The following is a 19,124-nucleotide window of genomic DNA, read 5'->3' as shown; positions in this document are numbered from 1 at the left end:
TTTGTCGTATTTTGCAGATTTGAAAAATTATTAGTTCTTTGTGATGCTATATCTACACTGTCTGAGAACATGATCACAATAATCACTGATTGACCGGTTTGATTTTCGGATTTTTCCAGTTTCTTGAAAGTTTAGTTTAGATGTGAAGTCTTTCTTCAAAAGTTTTGCTGAAGCTATACTGCTTGCTAAATGAACTGAAGTTCCCTGAACGATTTTTTTTGTTTTCAAAGTTGACGTTGCTTCGTGATGTTAAATCTATAGTACCTGAGAGCATGATCAATCTGTTTAGTGATAAACCAGATTGCTATTTCTGTTTTCTCTAGACTTTAGTGTTCGAATCAGGTTTGAATTTGTTTCTGTCAAATTTTATGCTGAAATTCGACTTTTTGATAAATCACCCAAGTTCGCTTAACAAAATTGTTTGTATCAGAGTTGATTGTCGTTCCTGATATTTACCCTGTCTAAAAGCATGATCAATCTATTCACGGATGGAGTTTTCTTGTTTTTCAATCTCAGTTTTTTTTGCTCTTTTGGATTTATGTTTGAGTTCTCAAAAAAGTAATGCTGAGTTAATACTGTATGTTTACTTATCAGAAAAGTCTTGTCGATTAATTTAAATAAAATGTTAAATGTTTTCGCTTTTTCTAACATGATTGAGATTAGTATCAAACTACTCGCTTTCAAGTTCTTCTTAGTTTTTGTCTTGAATTAGGTCCATTTCGATTTTTTTAATGATGCTGAAATCATACTGTTTGATTAGTGATCATAAATTCCCCTGATTTGTGTGTGATTTCTATTAGTTCTACTTAGTTAAAAAGTCGGAAAGGAAGATCACGGCCTCCATTGATTAATGAGTTCTTCTCTTGTTGACACAGTTCTTTCAGTTTTTAGAATTTACTTTCAGTAGGTTTTGTCGTATTTTTCAGATTTGAAAAATTATTAGTTCTTTGTGATGCTATATCTTTACTGTCTGAGAACATGATCACAATAATCACTGATTGACCGGTTTGATTTTCGGATTTTTCCAGTTTCTTGAAAGTTTAGTTTAGATGTGAAGTCTTTCTTCAAAAGTTTTGCTGAAGCTATACTGCTTGCTAAATGAACTGAAGTTCCCTGAACGATTTTTTTTGTTTTCAAAGTTGACGTTGCTTCGTGATGTTAAATCTATAGTACCTGAGAGCATGATCAATCTGTTTAGTGATAAACCAGATTGCTATTTCTGTTTTCTCTAGACTTTAGTGTTCGAATCAGGTTTGAATTTGTTTCTGTCAAATTTTATGCTGAAATTCGACTTTTTGATAAATCACCCAAGTTCGCTTAACAAAATTGTTTGTATCAGAGTTGATTGTCGTTCCTGATAATTACCCTGTCTAAAAGCATGATCAATCTATTCACGGATGGAGTTTTCTTGTTTTTCAATCTCAGTTTTTTTTGCTCTTTTGGATTTATGTTTGAGTTCTCAAAAAAGTAATGCTGAGTTAATACTGTATGTTTACTTATCAGAAAAGTCTTGTCGATTAATTTAAATAAAATGTTACATGTTTTCGCTTTTTCTAACATAATTGAGATTAGTATCAAACTACTCGCTTTCAAGTTCTTCTTAGTTTTTGTCTTGAATTAGGTCCATTTCGATTTTTTTAATGATGCTGAAATCATACTGTTTGATTAGTGATCATAAATTCCCCTGATTTGTGTGTGATTTCTATTAGTTCTACTTAGTTAAAAAGTCGGAAAGGAAGATCACGGCCTCCATTGATTAATGAGTTCTTTTCTTGTTGACACAGTTCTTTCAGTTTTTAGAATATACTTTCAGTAGGTTTTGTCGTATTTTGCAGATTTGAAGAATTATTAGTTCTTTGTGATGTTATATCTACACTGTCTGAGAACTTGATCACATTAATCACTGATTGACCGGTTTGATATTAAGGTTTTTCCAGTTCCTTGAAACTTTAGTTTAGATGTGAAGTCTATTTTCAAAAGTTTTGCTGAAGCTATTCTGTTTGCTAAATGACCTTAAGTTCCCTGAAAGAGTTTTTGTTTTCAAAATTAATGGTCCTGCGGATGTTGAACCTTTTCTGCCTGAGAGCATGATCAATCGGTTTTGTGATATACAGGCTTGCTACTCTTGTTTTGTCTAGATTTTTTTACTTTTCGAATCACATTTGAATTTGTTTGTCAAATTTTATGCTGAAATTTTTCTTTTTGATAAATCACCAAAGTTCCCTTAATAAAATTGTTTGTATCACAGTTGATTGTCGTTCCTGATAGTTACACTGTCTTATAGCATGATCAATCTATTCAAGGATGGCTTTTTATGGTTTTTCAATCTTTTTTCTTCTTTTGGAGTTGTGTTTGAGTTCTCAAAAAGTAATGCTGAGTTATTACTGTCTGTTTACTTATCGGAAAGGTCTTGTCGATTGATTTAAAAAATGATAATTGGTTTTATTTTTCTAGCATGATTGAGACTAGTATTAAACTACTCACTTTAAGTTCTTCTTAGTTTTTGTCTTAAAAATTTTTGTTTTAAATCAGGTCCCTTTCTATTTTTTTTAGTGATGCTGAAATCATACTGTCTGATTAGTGATCATAAATTCCGCTGATTTGATTGTGATTTCTATTAATTCTACTTAGTTAAAAACTCGGAAAGCAAGATCACGGCCTCCAGTGATTAATGAGTTATTTTCTTGTTGACACAGTTCTTTCAGTTTTTAGAATATGTTTTGAGTAGGTTTTGTCGAAATTTTGCAGATTTTGAGATAATTAGTCCTTTGTGATGTTATATCTACACTGTCTGAGAACATGATCACAATAATCACTGATTGACTGGTTTATTTTTCAGATTCTTCCAGTTCATTGAAACTTAAGTTAAGATGTGAAGTCTTTTCTCAAAAGTTTTGCTCAAGCTTTACTGTTTGCTAAATGACCTTAAGTTCCCTGAAAGAGTTTTTGTTTTCAAAGTTATGGGTCCTGCGGATTTGGAAATTTTACTGCCTGAGAGCTTAATCAATCTCTTTTGTGATATACAGGCTTGCAACTTCTGTTTTCTCTAGTTTTTTTTTACTTTTCGAATCACATTTGAATTTGTTTCTGTCAAATTTTTGCTGAAATTTTTCTTTTTGATAAATCACCAAAGTTCACTTAACAAAATTGTTTGTATGACAGTTGAATGTCGTTCCTGATAATTACACTGTCTAAAAGCATGATCAATCTATTCAAGGATGGATTTTTCTTGTTTTTCAATCTCACTGTTTTTTTTTGTTCTTTTGGAGTTGTGTTTGAGTTCTCAAAAAGTAATGCTGAGTTATTACTGTCTGTTTACTTATCAGAAAGGTCTTTTCGATTGATTTAAATAAATTGATTATTGGTTTTAGTTTTCTAGCATGATTGAGACTAGTATCAAACTACTCACATTAAGTTCTTCTTAGTTTTTGTCTTAAAAAATTTTGTTTTAAATCAGGTCCCTTTCGATTTTTTTGTAGTGATGCTGAAATCATAATGTTTGATTAGTGATCATAAATTCCCCTGATTTGATTGTGGTTTCTTTTAATTCTACTTAGTTAAAAATTCGGAAAGCAAGATCACGGCCTCCACTGATTAATGAGTTTTTTTCTTGTTGACACAGTTCTTTCAGTTTTTAGAATATGTTTTGAGTAGGTTTTGTCGAAATTTTGCAGATTGTCGTTCCTGATAATTACACTGTCTAAAAGCATGATCAATCTATTCAAGGATGGATTTTTCTTGTTTTTCAACCTCAGTTTTTTTGTTCTTTTGGAGTTGTGTTTAAGTTCTAAAAAAGTATTGCTGAGTTATTACTGTCTGTTTACTTATCGGAAAGTTCTTGTCGATTGATATAAATACAATGACAATCGGTTTTGAATTTTCTAACATGATTGAGACTACTATCAAACTACTTGCTTTCAAGTTCTTCTTAGTTTCTGTCTTAAAAAATTTTGTTTTAAATTAGGTCCCTTTCGATTTTTTTTAGTGATGCTGAAATCATATTGTCTGATTAGTGATCATAAATTCCCATGATTTGATTGTGATTTCTTTTAGTTCTACCTAGTTAAAAAGTCGGAAAGCAAGGTCACGGCCTCCTGTGATTAATGAGTTATTTTCTTGTTGACACAGTTCTTTCAGTTTTTAGAATTTGTTTTGAGTAGCTTTTGTTGAAGTTTTGCAGATTTTAAGATAATTAGTCCTTTGTGATGTTATATCTACACTGTCTGAGAACATGATCACAATAATCGCTGACTGAATAGTTTGTTTTTCAGATTCTTCCAGTTCATTGAAACTTAAGTTTAGATGTGAAGTCTTTTCTCAAAAGTTTTGCGCAAGCTTTACTGTTTGCTAAATTACCTTAATTTCCCTGAAAGAGTTTTTGTTTTCGAAGTTAATGGTCCTGCGGATGTTAAACTTTTTCTGCCTGAGAGCTTAATCAATCTCTTTTGTGATATACAGGCTTGCTACTTCTATTTTTTTCTAAAATTTTTTAGTTTTTGAATCACATTTGAATTTGTTTCTGTCAAATTTTATTCTGAAATTTTACTTTATGATAAATCACCAAAGCTCCCTTAACAAAATTGTTTGAATCAGAGTTGATTGTCGTTCCTGATAATTACACTGTCTAAAAGCATGATCAAGCTATTCAAGGATGGATTTTTCTTGTTTTTTAACCTCAGTTTTTTTGTTTTTTTTGGAGTTGTGTTTGAGTTCTCAAAAAAGTAATGCTGAGTTATTACTGTCTGTTTACTTAACGGAAAGTTTTTGTTGATTGATATAAATACAATGATAATTGGTTTTGAATTTTCTAACATGATTGAGACTAGTATCAAACTACTCGCTTTCAAGTTTTTCTTAGTTTTTGTCTTAAAAAATTTTGTTTTAAATTAGGTCCCTTTCGATTTTTTTTAGTGATGCTGAAATCATACTGTCTGATTAGTGATCATAAATTCCCATGATTTGATTGTGATTTCTTTTAGATCTACTTAGTTAAAAAGTCGGAAAGCAAGGTCACGGCCTCCTCTGATTAATGAGTTATTTTCTTGTTGACACAGTTCTTTCAGTTTTTAGAATTTGTTTTGAGCAGCTTTTGTTGAAGTTTTGCAGATTTTAAGATAATTAGTCCTTTGTGATGTTATATCTACACTGTCTGAGAACATGATCACAATAATCGCTGACTGAATGGTTTGTTTTTCAGATTCTTCCAGTTCATTGAAACTTAAGTTTAGATGTGAAGTCTTTTCTCAAAATTTTGCTCAAGCTTTACTGTTTGCTAAATTACCTTAATTTCCCTGAAAGAGTTTTTGTTTTCGAAGTTAATGGTCCTGCGTATGTTAAACCTTTTCTGCCTGAGAGCTTAATCAATCTCTTTTGTGATATACAGGCTTGCTACTTCTGTTTTCTCTAAATTTTTTTAGTTTTTGAATCACATTTGAATTTGTTTATGTCAAATTTTATTCTGAAATTTTACTTTATGATAAATCACCAAAGTTCCCTTAACAAAATTGTTTGTATCATGGTTGATTGTCGTTCCTGATAATTACACTGTCTAAAAGCATAATCAAGCTATTCAAGGATGGATTTTTCTTGTTTTTTAACCTCAGTTTTTTTGTTCTTTTGGAGTTGTGTTTGAGTTCTCAAAAAAGTAATGCTGAGTTATTACTGTCTGTTTCTTTATCGGAAAGTTTTTGTCGATTGATATAAATACAATGATAATTGGTTTTGAATTTTCTAACATGATTTAGACTAGTATCAAACTACTCGCTTTCAAGTTGTTCTTAGTTTTTGTCCTTAAAAATTTTGTTTTAAATTAGGTCCCTTTCGATTTTTTTAGTGATGCTGAAATCATACTGTCTGATTAGTGATCATAAATTCCCCTGATTTGATAGTGATTTCTTTGAATTCTACTTAGTTAAAAAGTCGGAAAGCAAGGTCACGGCCTCCAGTGATTAATGAGTTCTTTTCTTGATGACACAGTACTTTCAGTTTTTAGAATATACTTTGAGTAGGTAAGTCGTGTTTTGCAGATTTGAAGAATTATTTGTTCTTTGTGATGTTATATCTACACTGTCTGAGAACTTGATCACAATAATCATTGATTGATCGGTTTGATATTCAGATTATTCCAGTTCCTTGACACTTTGGTTTAGATGTGAAGTCTTGTTTCAAAAGTTTTGCTGAAGCTATACTGTTTGCTAAATGACCTTAAGCTCCCTGAAAGAGTTTTTGTTTTCAAAGTTAATGGCAGTGCGCGATGTTAAATCTATACTGACTGAGAGCATGATCAATCTCTTTTGTGATATACAGGCATGCTACTTCTGTTTTCTCTAGATTTTTTTAGTTTTCGAATCACATTTGAATTTGTTTCTGTCAAATTGTATTATGAAATTTTACTTTTTGATAAATCACCAAAGTTCCCTTAACAAAATTGTTTGTATCAGAGTCTGTTTACTTATCGGAAAGTTCTTTTCGAGTGATATAAATACTATGATATTTAGTTTTGAATTTTCTAACATGATTGAGACTAGTATCAAACTACTCGCTTTCAAGTTTTTCTTAGTTTTTGTCTTAAAAAATTTTGTTTTAAATTAGGTCCCTTTCGATTTTTTTAGTGATGCTGAAATCATACTGTCTGATTAGTGATCATAAATTCCCCTGATTTGATTGTGATCTCTATTAATTCGAATTAGGTAAAAAGTCCGAAAGCAAGATTACGGCCTCCAGTGATTAGTGAGTTATTTTCTTGTTGACACAGTTCTTTCAGTTTTTAGAATATGTTTTGAGTAGGTTTTGTCGAAATTTTGCAGATTTTAAGATAATTAGTCCTTTGTGATGTTATATCTACACTGTCTGAGAAGATAATCACAATAATCACTGATTGACTGGTTTGATTTTCAGATTCTTCCAGTTCGTTGAAACTTAAGCTTAGATGTGAAGTCTGTTCTCAAAAGTTTTGCTCAAGCTTTACTGTTTGCTAAATGACCTTAAGTTCCCTGAAAGAGTTTTTGCTTCCGAAGTTAATGGTCCTGCGGATGTTAAACCTTTTCTGCCTGAGAGCTCAATCAATCTCTTTTGTGATATACAGGCTTGCTACTTCTGTTTTCTCTAGATTTTTTTAGTTTTCGAATCAATTTTGAATTTGTTTCTGTCAAATTTTATTCTGAAATTTTACTTTTTGATAAATCACCAAAGTTCCTTTAACAAAAATGTTTGTATCAGAGTTGATTGTCGTCCCTGATAATTACACTGTCTAAAAGCATGATCAATCTATTCAAGGATGGATTTTTCTTGTTTTTCAACCTCAGTTTTTTTGTTCTCTTGGAGTTGTGTTTGAGTTCTCAAAAAAGTAATGCTGAGTTATTACTGTCTGTTTACTTATCGGAAAGTTCTTGTCGAGTGATATAAATACAATGATAATTGGTTTTGAATTTTGTAACTTGATTGAGACTAGTATCAAGCTACTCGCTTTAAAGTTCTTCTTAGTTGTCTTTAAAAATTTTGTTTTAAATTAGGTCCCTTTCGATTTTTTTAGTGATGCTGAAATCATACTGTCTGATAACTGATCATAAATTCCCATGATTTGATTGTGATTTTTTAAAATTCTACTTAGTTAAAAAGTCGGAAAGCAAGGTCACGGCCTTCTGTGATTAATGAGTTATTTTCTTGTTGAAACAGTTCTTTCAGTTTTTAGAGTTTTTTTTGAGTAGCTTTTGTTGAAATTTTGCAGTTTTTAAGATAATTAGTCCTTTGTGATGTTATATCTACACTGTCTGAGAACATGATCACAATACCCACTGATTGACTGGTTTGATTTTCAGATCCTTCCAGTTCACTGAAACTTAAGTTTTGATGTGAAGTCTTTTCTCTAAAGTTTTGCTCAAGCTTTACTGTTTGCTAAATGACCTTAAGTTCCCTGAAAGAGTTTTTGTTTTCGAAGTAAATGACCCTGCGGATGTTAAACCTTTTCTGCCTGAGAGCTTAATCAATCTCTTTTGTGATATACAGGCTTGCTACTTCTGTTTTCTCTAGATTTTTTTAGTTTTCGAATCACATTTGAATTTGTTTCTGTTAAATTTTATTCTGAAATTTTACTTTTTGATAAATCACCAAAGTTCATTTAACAAAAGTGTTTGTATCAGAGTTGATTGTCGTTCCTGATAATTACACTGTCTAAAAGCATGATCAATGTTTTCAAGGATGGATTTTTCTTGTTTTTCAACTTCAGTTTTTTGTTCTTTTGGAGTTGTGTTTGAGTTCTCAAAAAAGTAATGCTGATTTATTACTGTCTGTTTACTTATCGGAAAGTTCTTGTCGAGTGATATAAATACAATGATATTTGGTTTTAAATTTTCTAACTTGATTGAGACTAGTATCAAACTGCTCGCTTTCAAGTTCTTCTTAGTTGTCTTAAAAAATTTTGTTTTAAATTAGGTCCTTTCGATTTTTTTTAGTGATGCTGAAATCATACTGTCTGATTAGTGATCATAAATTCCCATGATTTGATTGTGATTTCTTTTAATTCTATTTAGTTAAAAAGTCGGAAAGCAAGGTCACGGCTTCCTGCGATTAATGAGTTATTTTCTTGTTGACACAGTTCTTTCAGTTTTTAGAGTTTGTTTTGAGTAGCTTTTGTTGAAATTTTGCAGATTTTAAGATAATTAGTCCTTTGTGATGTTATATCTACACTGTCTGAGAACATGATCACAATAATCACTGATTGACTGGTTTGATTTTCAGATCCTTTCAGTTCATTGAAACTTAAGTTTAGATGTGAAGTATTTTCTCAAAAGTTTTGCTCAAGCTTTACTGTTTGCTAAATGACCTTAAGTTTCCTGAAAGAGTTTTTGTTTTCGAAGTTAATGGTCCTGCGGATGTTGAACTTTTTCTGCCTGAGAGCTTAATCAATCTCTTTTGTGATATACAGGCTTGCTACTTCTGTTTTCTCTAGATTTTTTTTAGTTTTCGAATCACATTTGAATTTGTTTGTCAAATTTTATTCTGAAATTTTACTTTTTGATAAATCACCAAAGTTCATTTAACAAAATTGTTTGTATCAGAGTTGAATTTCGTTCCTGATAATTACACTGTCTAAAAGCATGATCAATCTATTCAAGGATGGATTTTTCTTGTTTTTCAACCTCAGTTTTTTTGTTCTTTTGGAGTTGTGTTTGAGTTCTCAAAAAAGTAATGCTGAGTTATTACTGTCTGTTTACTTATCGGAAAGTTCTTGTGGATTGATATTAATACAATGATAATTGGTTTTGAATTTTTAAACATGATTGAGACTAGTATCAAACTACTCGCTTTCAAGTTCTTCTTAGTTTTTGTCTTAAAAAATTTTGTTTTAAATTAGGTCCCTTTCGATTTTCTTTGTGATGCCGAAATCATACTGTCTGATTAGTGATCATAATTTCCCCTGATTTGAATATGATTTCTTTTAATGCTACTTGGTTAAAAAGTCGGAAAGCAAGGTCACGGCCTCTAGTGATTAATAAGTTATTTTCTTGTTGACACAGTTCTTTCAGTTTTTAGAATTTGTTTTGAGTAGCTTTTGTTGTAGTTTTGCAGATTTTAAGATAATTAGTCCTTTGTGATGTTATATCTACACTGTCTGAGAGCATGATCACAATAATCACTGATTGACTGGTTTGATTTTCAGATTCTTCCAGTTCATTGAAACTTAAGTTTAGATGTGAGGTCTTTCCTCAAAAGTTTTGCTCAAGCTTTACTGTTTGCTAAATGACGTTAAGTTCCCTGAAAGAGTTTTTGTTTTCGAAGTTAATGGTCCTGCGGATGTTGAACCTTTCTGCCTGAGAGCTTAATCAATCTCTTTTGTGATATACAGGATTGCTACTTCTGTTTTCTCTAGATTTTTCTAGTTTTCGAATCACATTTGAATTTGTTTCTGTCAAATTTTACTTTTTGATAAATCACCAAAGTTCCCTTAACAAAATTGTTTGTATCAGAGTTGATTGTCGTTCCTGATAATTACACTGTCTAAAAGCATGATCAATCTATTTAAGGATGGATTTTTTTTTGTTTTTCAACCTCAGTTTTTTTGTTCTTTTGGAGTTGTGTTTGAGTTCTCAAAAAAGTAATGCTGAATTTTTACTGTCTGTTTACTTATCGGAAAGTTCTTGTCGAGTGATATAAATACAATGATATTTAGTTTTGAATTTTCTAACATGATTGAGACTAGTATCAAACTACTCGCTTTCAAGTTCTTCTTAGTTTTTGTCTTAAAAAATTTTGTTTTAAATTAGGTCCCTTTCGATTTTTTTAGTGATGCTGAAATCATACTGTCTGATTAGTGATCATAAATTCCCCTGATTTGATTGTGATTTCTTTTAATTCTACTTAGTTTAAAAGTCGGAAAGCAAGGTCACGGCCTCCAGTGATTAATGAGTTATCTTCTTGTTGACACAGTTCTTCCAGTTCTTAGAATTTGTTTTGAGTAGATTTTGTTGAAATTTTGCAGATTTTAAGATAAGTAGTCCTTTGTGATGTTATATCTACACTGTCTGAGAACATGATCACAATAATCACTGATTGACTGGTTTGATTTTCAGATCCTTTCAGTTCATTGAAACTTAAGTTTAGATGTGAAGTCTTTTCTCAAAAGTTTTGCTGAAGCTTTACTGTTTGCTAAATGACCTGAAGTTCCCTGAAAGAGTTTTTGTTTTCGAAGTAAATGACCCTGCGGATGTTAAACCTTTTCTGCCGGAGAGCTTAATCAATATCTTTTGTGATATACAGGCTTGCTACTTCTGTTTTCTCTAGATTTTTTTAGTTTTCGAATCACATTTGAATTTGTTTCTGTCAAATTTTATTCTGAAATTTTACTTTTTGATAAATCACCAAAGTTCCCTGAACAAAATTGTTTGTATCAGAGTTGATTGTCGTTCCTGATAATTACACTGTCTAAAAGCATGATCAATCTATTCAAGGATGGATTTTTCTTGTTTTTCAACCTCAGTTTTTTTGTTCTTTTGGAGTTGTGTTTGAGTTCTCAAAAAGTAATGCTGAGTTATTACTGTCTGTTTACTTATCGGAAAGTTCTTGTCGATTGATATAATTACAATGATAATTGGTTTTGAATTTTCTAACATAATTGAGACTAGTATCAAACTACTCGCTTTCAAGTTCTTCTTAGTTTTTGTCTTAAAAAATTTTGTTTCAAATTAGGTCCCTTTCGATTTTTTAGTGATGCTGAAATCATACTGTCTGATTAGTGATCATAAATTCCCCTGATTTGGTTGTGATTTCTTTTAATTCATCTTAGTTAAAAAGTCGGAAAGCAAGGTCACGGCCTCCAGTGAATAATGAGTTATTTTCTTGTTGACACAGTTCTTTCAGTTTTTAGAATTTGTTTTGAGTAGCTTTTGTTGAAATTTTGCAGATTTTAAGATAATTAGTCCTTTGTGATGTTATATCTACACTGTCTGAGAACATGATCACAATAATCACTGATTGACTGGTTTGGTTTTCAGATTTTTCCAGTTCATTGAAATTAAGTTTAGATGTGAAGCCTTTTCTCAAAAGTTTTGCTCAAGCTTTACTGTTTGCTAAATGACCTTAAGTTCCCTGAAAGAGTTTTTGTTTTCGAAGTTATTGGTCCTGCGGATGTTAAACCTTTTCTGCCTGAGAGCTTAATCAATCTCTTTTGTGATATACAGGCTTGCTACTTCTGTTTTCTCTGGTGATTTATCAAAAAGTAAAATTTCAGAATAAAATTTGACAGAAACAAATTCAAATGTGATTCGAAAACTAAAAAAATCTAGAGAAAACAGAAGTAGCAAGCCTGTATATCACAAAAGAGATTGATTTAAATCTTTTAAATCGCTTTTAAACATGAGCACAAGCTTAGCATTATGATTGATCATATTATCATTTCAAGTTGTGATGTTCAAATTGTCGCTTATACAAATCCAGACTTCCGGAAGAGGCGACTAGTAGAACCTAATAAGGCACTGGCAGCCTGCCCTCTCGGAGTAACAACCGAATATTTTCTTACTTCCCCGAGGAGAAAAATATAGGCAGGCTTAAATGTGGGAAAATGTGGATAAAGAAATGTGGATAAAAATGAATAAAAATTTTCAAATAATGGATTTCAAAAATTGGCTTAATACAGTCATAGTTTCCCCAGAATATGAAGGTGTTTCTTTCGTAATTCTCATTTGCGAGACATTTTACGACTGAACTTCAATAAGAGTCTAATCATTTTCTTGACGGATATTCAAGAGTTTAGATCCTCTCGATACCAGTGATTATTTTTAATTTTTTGACTTCTGATTGTTTTCAAAAAACTTCTATTCGATCATCTAGCAGTTCTACTGCGATAATCGAAACAAAACAATTCGTTAGATATTTTTCGGCGTGATGACCGAATAATGATCATATAAGAAACTTCATTAGCTCATGTACATACAATTCATGTACTAAAGATTTTTCTTGAGGCAAAACCTCTAAATTACTGTCATAGAATTTGCGAAAGGACATCAGCCTAACAGTTTTTTTTTTGTAAAATTAGGATTGGTTGTAAGGCATCGCAATTTGTACACCCGTACACCAAAATACCATATTGTATCAATGATCTAATGTTTGATACATAATATTGAAAAAGAACACGAAATGGCACTAAATGCCCAGTTTTGGCAACTAATCCACACTGCGCAATTTTGTCCTGACATAGTCAATATGTACTATAAAGTTCAATTTGTAATGTATGTTCATTCCCGAATATTACGATGACAACTCCGAGGACAAGTTTTTATTTTGATTGATGGTATTGGTAGAAGCGCTGCTTTTTATTCAATTGAATTGTTTTTTTTTCATGTTTAGGGATGACTTATTTGCTGAGAGCCATCGTAATACTGCATAAAAGTTGTAACTCAAAGTTACCAAAGAATTGTCAAGGCACAAGATTCGTGGTGTTATCAGCGAATAAAAATGTTTCCGAGTTTTTGCTTGCATTTGGTAGATCATTAACTTAAATAAGAAAAAGAAATGGACCTAAAATTGAATCTTGGGGTTGTTTTTCTAATTGTTCTCTTCAATTTGTTGCAATGATTGGATTGATGATAACGCTATATCTGTCAATTTTCAGCTCTTTGTATTCTGAATTTCAGCGATCTGTTCGCATAAAACATGATTGATACGGCATGATAACTTTTCCAGAATTTTGTCTGTAATCTTTATCTATACTGTTTGAAATTATGAGTATATCATACTTTCTAGTTTTTGATCGAGCTGTGTGTATTTTCAAAATAATTTAGATAACATCTGATAGAAGTCGGCTGAATTTTACTACAGCCAGGGTTGGCAAAAAAATAATTATAACAAGTTTTAAAATTCTAATGTATGTGAAAGAAATTGAAACTTAAGTCGGTGAAATAGTTAGGAGCTAAAATTAACTCAAAAAACCAAAAGTACTCATTTTCATTCTGTGTGGTGTGAGTGGCCTCAGTTACGCGAAAAATAACCAAAGAAAACGCGTAATAATAGAACAAAACGCTTAACTTGTTTATAAACACCTATGTTTTCCTGCCAACCCTAGGAGCCAAATGAGTTGATATTCAATTGGTGTATTAAGTGCTTCAAATTAAGTTTGTCCTAGATCTCAATCAACGACGACACTCTTAATTGTATGCCTCCTGCTGATTTTTTGAAGTTCTGGAAGTTACAAGACGACTACCTGAGGAACCTTGAGAATGACTTGGGTATGAAAAATTATAATTAGCTACATTATCTGCTTTGGCTTGTGATAATCGTAGAAAGCAAGTTTGAACCCCAATATGCTTTGAGTGCTTGGCTCATAGTTATTCCGTTTAGGTAGAAACTCGACGCAAAAGGCCACTGTTTTGAGAAAATTGAAAGAGCTGGCAAAGCTACGGGTAAGTAATGAAGGTGATTTTTTCGGAAAGTTTTCTATTAGCTACGAAATTACCTTTTTCCGTCGACTTTTTTTATTCGAAGTTTTGAGAAAACAAGCAGAAATTACCTCAAAAATTGTGCAAAATGTGTTTTTTTATTTGGACAGGCTCTGCTTGCCTTCAAAAGTTTCAGGGTTCGTATTTAGGGATAATTGTAGACAATAAAATGACGTTTACACAACATGTTTTTGAAAATTAAATCGAAATTTGGAAGACATTGTGGGGTTATTTCTAAAATGAGATATTTTGTACCCAGGGCAACATTGATTAAGTATTATACTTCAAATGTAAAAACAACTATTCAATATGGTTTGCTTGTTCATGGATGCACATCTTTCGCAAATCTTAATGCCATTCTGCTTTTGCATAAAAAATTCAGAATGATTTATTTCAAGCTTAAGTTTGATAGCTTTTCAAATGAATTTCAGTATAATGGTATTTTATCGGTTCATGAACTGTTCATTTATGATTTGCTTAAATTTTTGTCTCCAATCAGATAATTCAACAATCTGCAATCAAATAAATTTTTAAAGGAGTTTTTTATAGAGCTTAAATCGACTTTTAATACCAGATCTTCATTCCTCACATTTAAAAACCCTTTTTGTTCTAATAAAATCAAGTCTACATCACTGCAGAACCGTGGGTCAAAGCTTCTTATAATCTTGAGTGATCTTGAATAGATTACAGCCGGAGAATTTAGGGAAAATGAGCAAAAGTTAAATTTTTGTGCACAAAATAAAAACGAACTTTAATTGTTGTAAGTTCAGAACTTTCCCATTTTATATTTGAAAATTAATTTTTCAGTTTTAAATAATGTTCACCCCTATTTGGGTGTTGACAGATATTTTAATTTTTGTAATATGTATCTTTGATTCGTTAAATTGCTCTGACTGCAATGATGTTCTAGGGTAGGCTCCATGTGGGCATCATGTATGCCTTTCGCCTATCCTCTCCAGGATTTTTTTTCATAACGTAAAAAATTGATTTTGTTGAGTTAGTGAAAGTTTGTGTATTGTATTGTTTGATGCACGATGTAATTAATTACTGGAGAAGTAATTTCTTTCTTTCTTTTAAACCAAATCAGGGCAAGATATTTCGCAAAGCATGCATTTTTCAAATTATGACACTTTTTTGCAAACCTTTCTTTTTTCTATCTTGGAGCTTCTGATTATTTTAGAATGAAATCGACGCTTCTTGCCGCAAGGCACAGTCATTGACTGACTTCGATCGGTACACTGTTGACCCTGTTGTGCAACAGACTATATCATCTCTCAACGAGGATTTGGCAGCCAAGAGGAGACTCCAAAAAGTGATGGAGACAGACTTACATAATTGTTCTTATAGTGTAGATAAGTGAGTCATCAAGCGCACAACTTTTTATGAAGAAATCAAATATCAACTCATCAATCGTATTTTTGGCTTAAAGGTGGATCAAAACTGAGCGTCATTTTCATTGCAACATCAATTGTATTCAAGTTGGTCAAGGTGGTTGACTCGTCTTGAATTGTCCTTAGTTCATTTAGAAGTCAAATCTCTTAATTATTAGTCCGCAACAAATCATGACATTATAAAATGATTTTACCGAGTTTTGCGAGAATTAACGTGAGGCAAATTCATGTCATGAATAAAATGTTAGAAAACAGGTAGTCAGAAGAATTTAATGAAAACCAGAAATTTTAAAACAAAAAACCATCCTAAACTTTTAAATGCAATTTTCTTTCAACTGGTCGTATTATAATATAGTTATTAATGTAATGTTGATGTGTGGGTTGCAGTCAGGTGGGGAAGCTGTTGATAGCGAAGAGTAGACAGTTGAGTGAGGAGAACATGGAGTTGCAGAGTGAGATCAGACAGGGCAGTCTGTGTCAGGCACAGGCCAAACTCTGTCTCCAGAGACAGCACAAACACACACTCAATGCACTATTCAAAGGTACCACATACTTACTACTACTAGACTCATCACATGCAATAACGTTGGTTATGTCTTGTTCATATGATGGTATAAAAATAATATCAATATGATGGGACGAAACTTGCATTGGAAATTGAGACAAGGAGACGTGTTTTTTAATTTCTTTAGGATAAGTCAGGCTTAGTTTTGAGTAAAACGTTGTTTCTCGATTTTGAACAATATTTAAGATGGCCGGGAGATATCTATAAAAAAGACGAACTAATTTTTGACTTGTTTGTAACATCGCAATGTTTTCTAACTTGAACAAAACCAGTGTATGTTAAGTATTTGGTAATATTGGGCGGAAATGTCGTTTCAGATCACAGTGACCTGTCGGTTGAGTTAGAACAGCAACTGAAGGAGTCCCAACTGAAACTGGCAGATGTACAGAACTGCTACAAGATGCTGTTTAGAGAAGAGGCTGCCAGCACTATGGCAGCTGCAGCTGCTTCTAACGCCTCCTCCCAATCGAACAAGGAGCCAAAATCAAACTAGTTAATTTCTTTTGCAAGCAAAACTGATTGTCGAAGCAAATGTTTTTATTTATTGAACATGTCTTTATTTAATTTGTGTTCTTTGTGTATATTTCTGCTCTTATGAAAAGAAACTGAACATTTTGACAAAGAGGGATAATAAGTCGCTCGTTCGATCAGCGACTATTCTGAATATTGAAATTAAACTTAAATCATACGGTATCAACAGTGATTAAAAATTGGAAATCAGTCAACAGTATCTAAAATATTTAGCGCCGAAGAAATGCTCTCACAGATGCACTTGAACTTATGAATTGAGTTTGAACTTAGATGCACTATATTGAGCTATATTTAATGTAAACTGCATCAGGGTTTAAAAAAAGCTATGCAGCCATTGAGAAGTTGTGAAAACTTCTGAAAAGAGGAATCAAGATTCTGACCAATTAAAGAAAAATTATCAAGTTAACACATGTCAACAACTATTTGAGTATCATTAAGATACTATTTTTTTAATTGTTAAAAATAATGTGCATTTGAAGTTTTTACGGTTGCGATTAGGTTAGCAAGCGAATCACTGAATCATTTTGAATCATTCGTTCGTCATCTCGTTTCTTGTCAGCCAAGAGACATCTAATTAACATAACGTCATTTTGAATTTGCTAATTTACAAATTCCGGTTTTGTGCAGTTTCTTTATTTTGTTCTATTATTATTTGTAAGAGTCGATGAACGTAGTTCAGATTTTTATATAGGTCGTGATGAAGGTTTTTTTTTCATGAAAAGTCTTAAAATGCTCTAATAACAAAAAAAGTGCATTCAGGCTCATAAATAACGTTAGGTATATATACATTTATTCAGTTTAATTCAGGTTCATTTGCTAGAAGGTACGCAAAATGCACTCCCTATTTATTAAAGCTGAAATGACACAAAAAATGTGATCGACTTCTAGTTTCGAATGTGGAATTTAATTTTCAAGAGTCGAACGTACTGAAGACCTTTTATAGGTCGTGGTGCTTTTTTTTTCAGGAATGTTTTTTTAAAATGGTTTTTTAAAATAACTACATATGTGCATTGATACTTTTTGATGCATATATCAATACACTTAAATGCATATATCAAGGTATGTATGCTTTTTTCAGTTCAATTCAAATTCATCAGATGAAAGATGATGGAATATAATTTTAAGATTTCCCTTAACCTGGTATTGATCCAGTTTTCTCAAGGTGAGTTTTTTTTATCAAAGGTCGTACATAAAGGTTCTATATATACTTTGAAATTTAATTTAAAAAAAAGAATTGTCAATTTTTTTCGGTTTCCTTGTGTTTCTTGATTCTGTTGTTACTGCCTGTTCGCTGTTTACACAATCGAAGTGTAATGTAAAATTACGAAGCATTTGTCTTAAACAAGGGAAGCGTAGTCTATTATTACGCAGCTTTTTTTTCCAATCTAAATCACATAAAAGTGCTCATTTGGTGGCACTTTAGGTCTACTTCAATTTAATCATATTAAAGCTTATTTAAGGCAAATTATTAGAATATGTTGCTGCTTTATGTTTGGCTAGTGTTAGGTCCTGTTTGAAAAAACAGTATTATGCAACGCTTTGGAAAACTTTTGCACTTTCCGCAGAAGTTTTAATTTTTCTCAAAAACTACTGTAGGTATTTTCGAAAAAAAAGCATCACACCAATAAAAAAATTCGGCTTATCTTCTATGTGTCTGTTTATTTCGCTTTTCTCTCTCTTTTCATTTTTCTCGATATTCTACGGCCTTCGAATGTTTCAGATGGGGGATTTTTGACCTACTTTTGTATTTTTTTCTTCAAAATAAAAAGCACACATCTGCGAATGAAAGTATCAATCAAATGAAAAAATCATGGGGATTTTCTCTTCTGAAGCTGCTATTCCCCAAATTCGGTGGAAAAAAAGTTATGTCCTCAAACACCAATTTTTTGAAATTTGTAGATTTTGAAAATTTGACTTTTCAAAAACTACCTTGTAAAATTGGAGACAAGAGTTTAACCGAAAGCAAAAATTATTTAGGCGACTTTCCTCTGAGCAAGCGCCTACGTCTTACGTTTTGAAAAAAAAATGGCATTAGGAAGGTCCACTTTTCGAAATGATGCCTGTTTTTTTGGAAACTTTTCCGAAAACTAACCTACCGATTCGAAGGTTGATAGTTTATCAAACAAGCACGGTGCTTAAATTTTGCCTGCGTTATCCGTTACACCCTAATTGTTTGAAGAAAATCCGATATGGACTTGTGAAAAATTTATTTTTTGAAATTCAAACCATTTTTGAATAGAAATTTCATCAATTTTCTCAAAAACTATCAGCTAAACCTGATATTAGGGATTCAGTCTATAGTTAAGACTGTGAAAATCTTCCCTGCAAGAAAGGATATTCCCATGCTTTAGTAGAGAAAAGTTTATGAATTTAGGAAAAGTCAAATTTTAAACTTTTGATCAGTTTTTGGAATCTTTTTCAATTGTTTCAGAAATTACCTTTCAATTGTTTCCGAGCAAAATAATTTACCTGAATGAGATAGTAGTAGTTTTCTCCTTTAAATGAGCGGCTAATTCCCTAGCTAAGAGCACTAGGGTTTTGCTTAAAGTTAATTTTTTTGAAACTTTCAAAATTACGCATTTCCATATCAGTACAATATGATTAAAAGTAATGAAAAAGGCGCATCCCGCATTATCTGGGCCACTAGCTTACTTCCGAACAACCGTGGCGCAGATGCCAGGATGTGAGACTCTAAATCAACAGGTCGGA

At 31.8% G+C, this 19,124-nt stretch overlaps 1 protein-coding gene across 1 annotated transcript in view; it reads left to right on the top strand.

The window, feature by feature from the left end:
- Positions 1-16,720, top strand: part of LOC134851141 (uncharacterized) — a 192,121-nt gene extending 175,401 nt beyond the window's left edge. The window contains exons 3-7 of the mRNA XM_063867094.1: positions 13,616-13,718; positions 13,831-13,892; positions 15,109-15,284; positions 15,707-15,861; positions 16,202-16,720. Coding sequence (XP_063723164.1) covers positions 13,616-13,718; positions 13,831-13,892; positions 15,109-15,284; positions 15,707-15,861; positions 16,202-16,377 — 672 coding nt within the window. The 3' untranslated portion in view covers positions 16,378-16,720. The remainder of the gene's footprint in view (positions 1-13,615; positions 13,719-13,830; positions 13,893-15,108; positions 15,285-15,706; positions 15,862-16,201) is intronic.
- Positions 16,721-19,124: the final 2,404 nt, after the last annotated feature.

This window comes from Symsagittifera roscoffensis, chromosome 7, assembly GCF_963678635.1.
Source record: "Symsagittifera roscoffensis chromosome 7, txSymRosc1.1, whole genome shotgun sequence".
Classification (NCBI taxonomy): domain Eukaryota; kingdom Metazoa; phylum Xenacoelomorpha; order Acoela; family Convolutidae; genus Symsagittifera; species Symsagittifera roscoffensis.
Note: the sequence above shows the minus strand (reverse complement) of the source record. Positions and strands in the feature narration are given on the sequence as shown.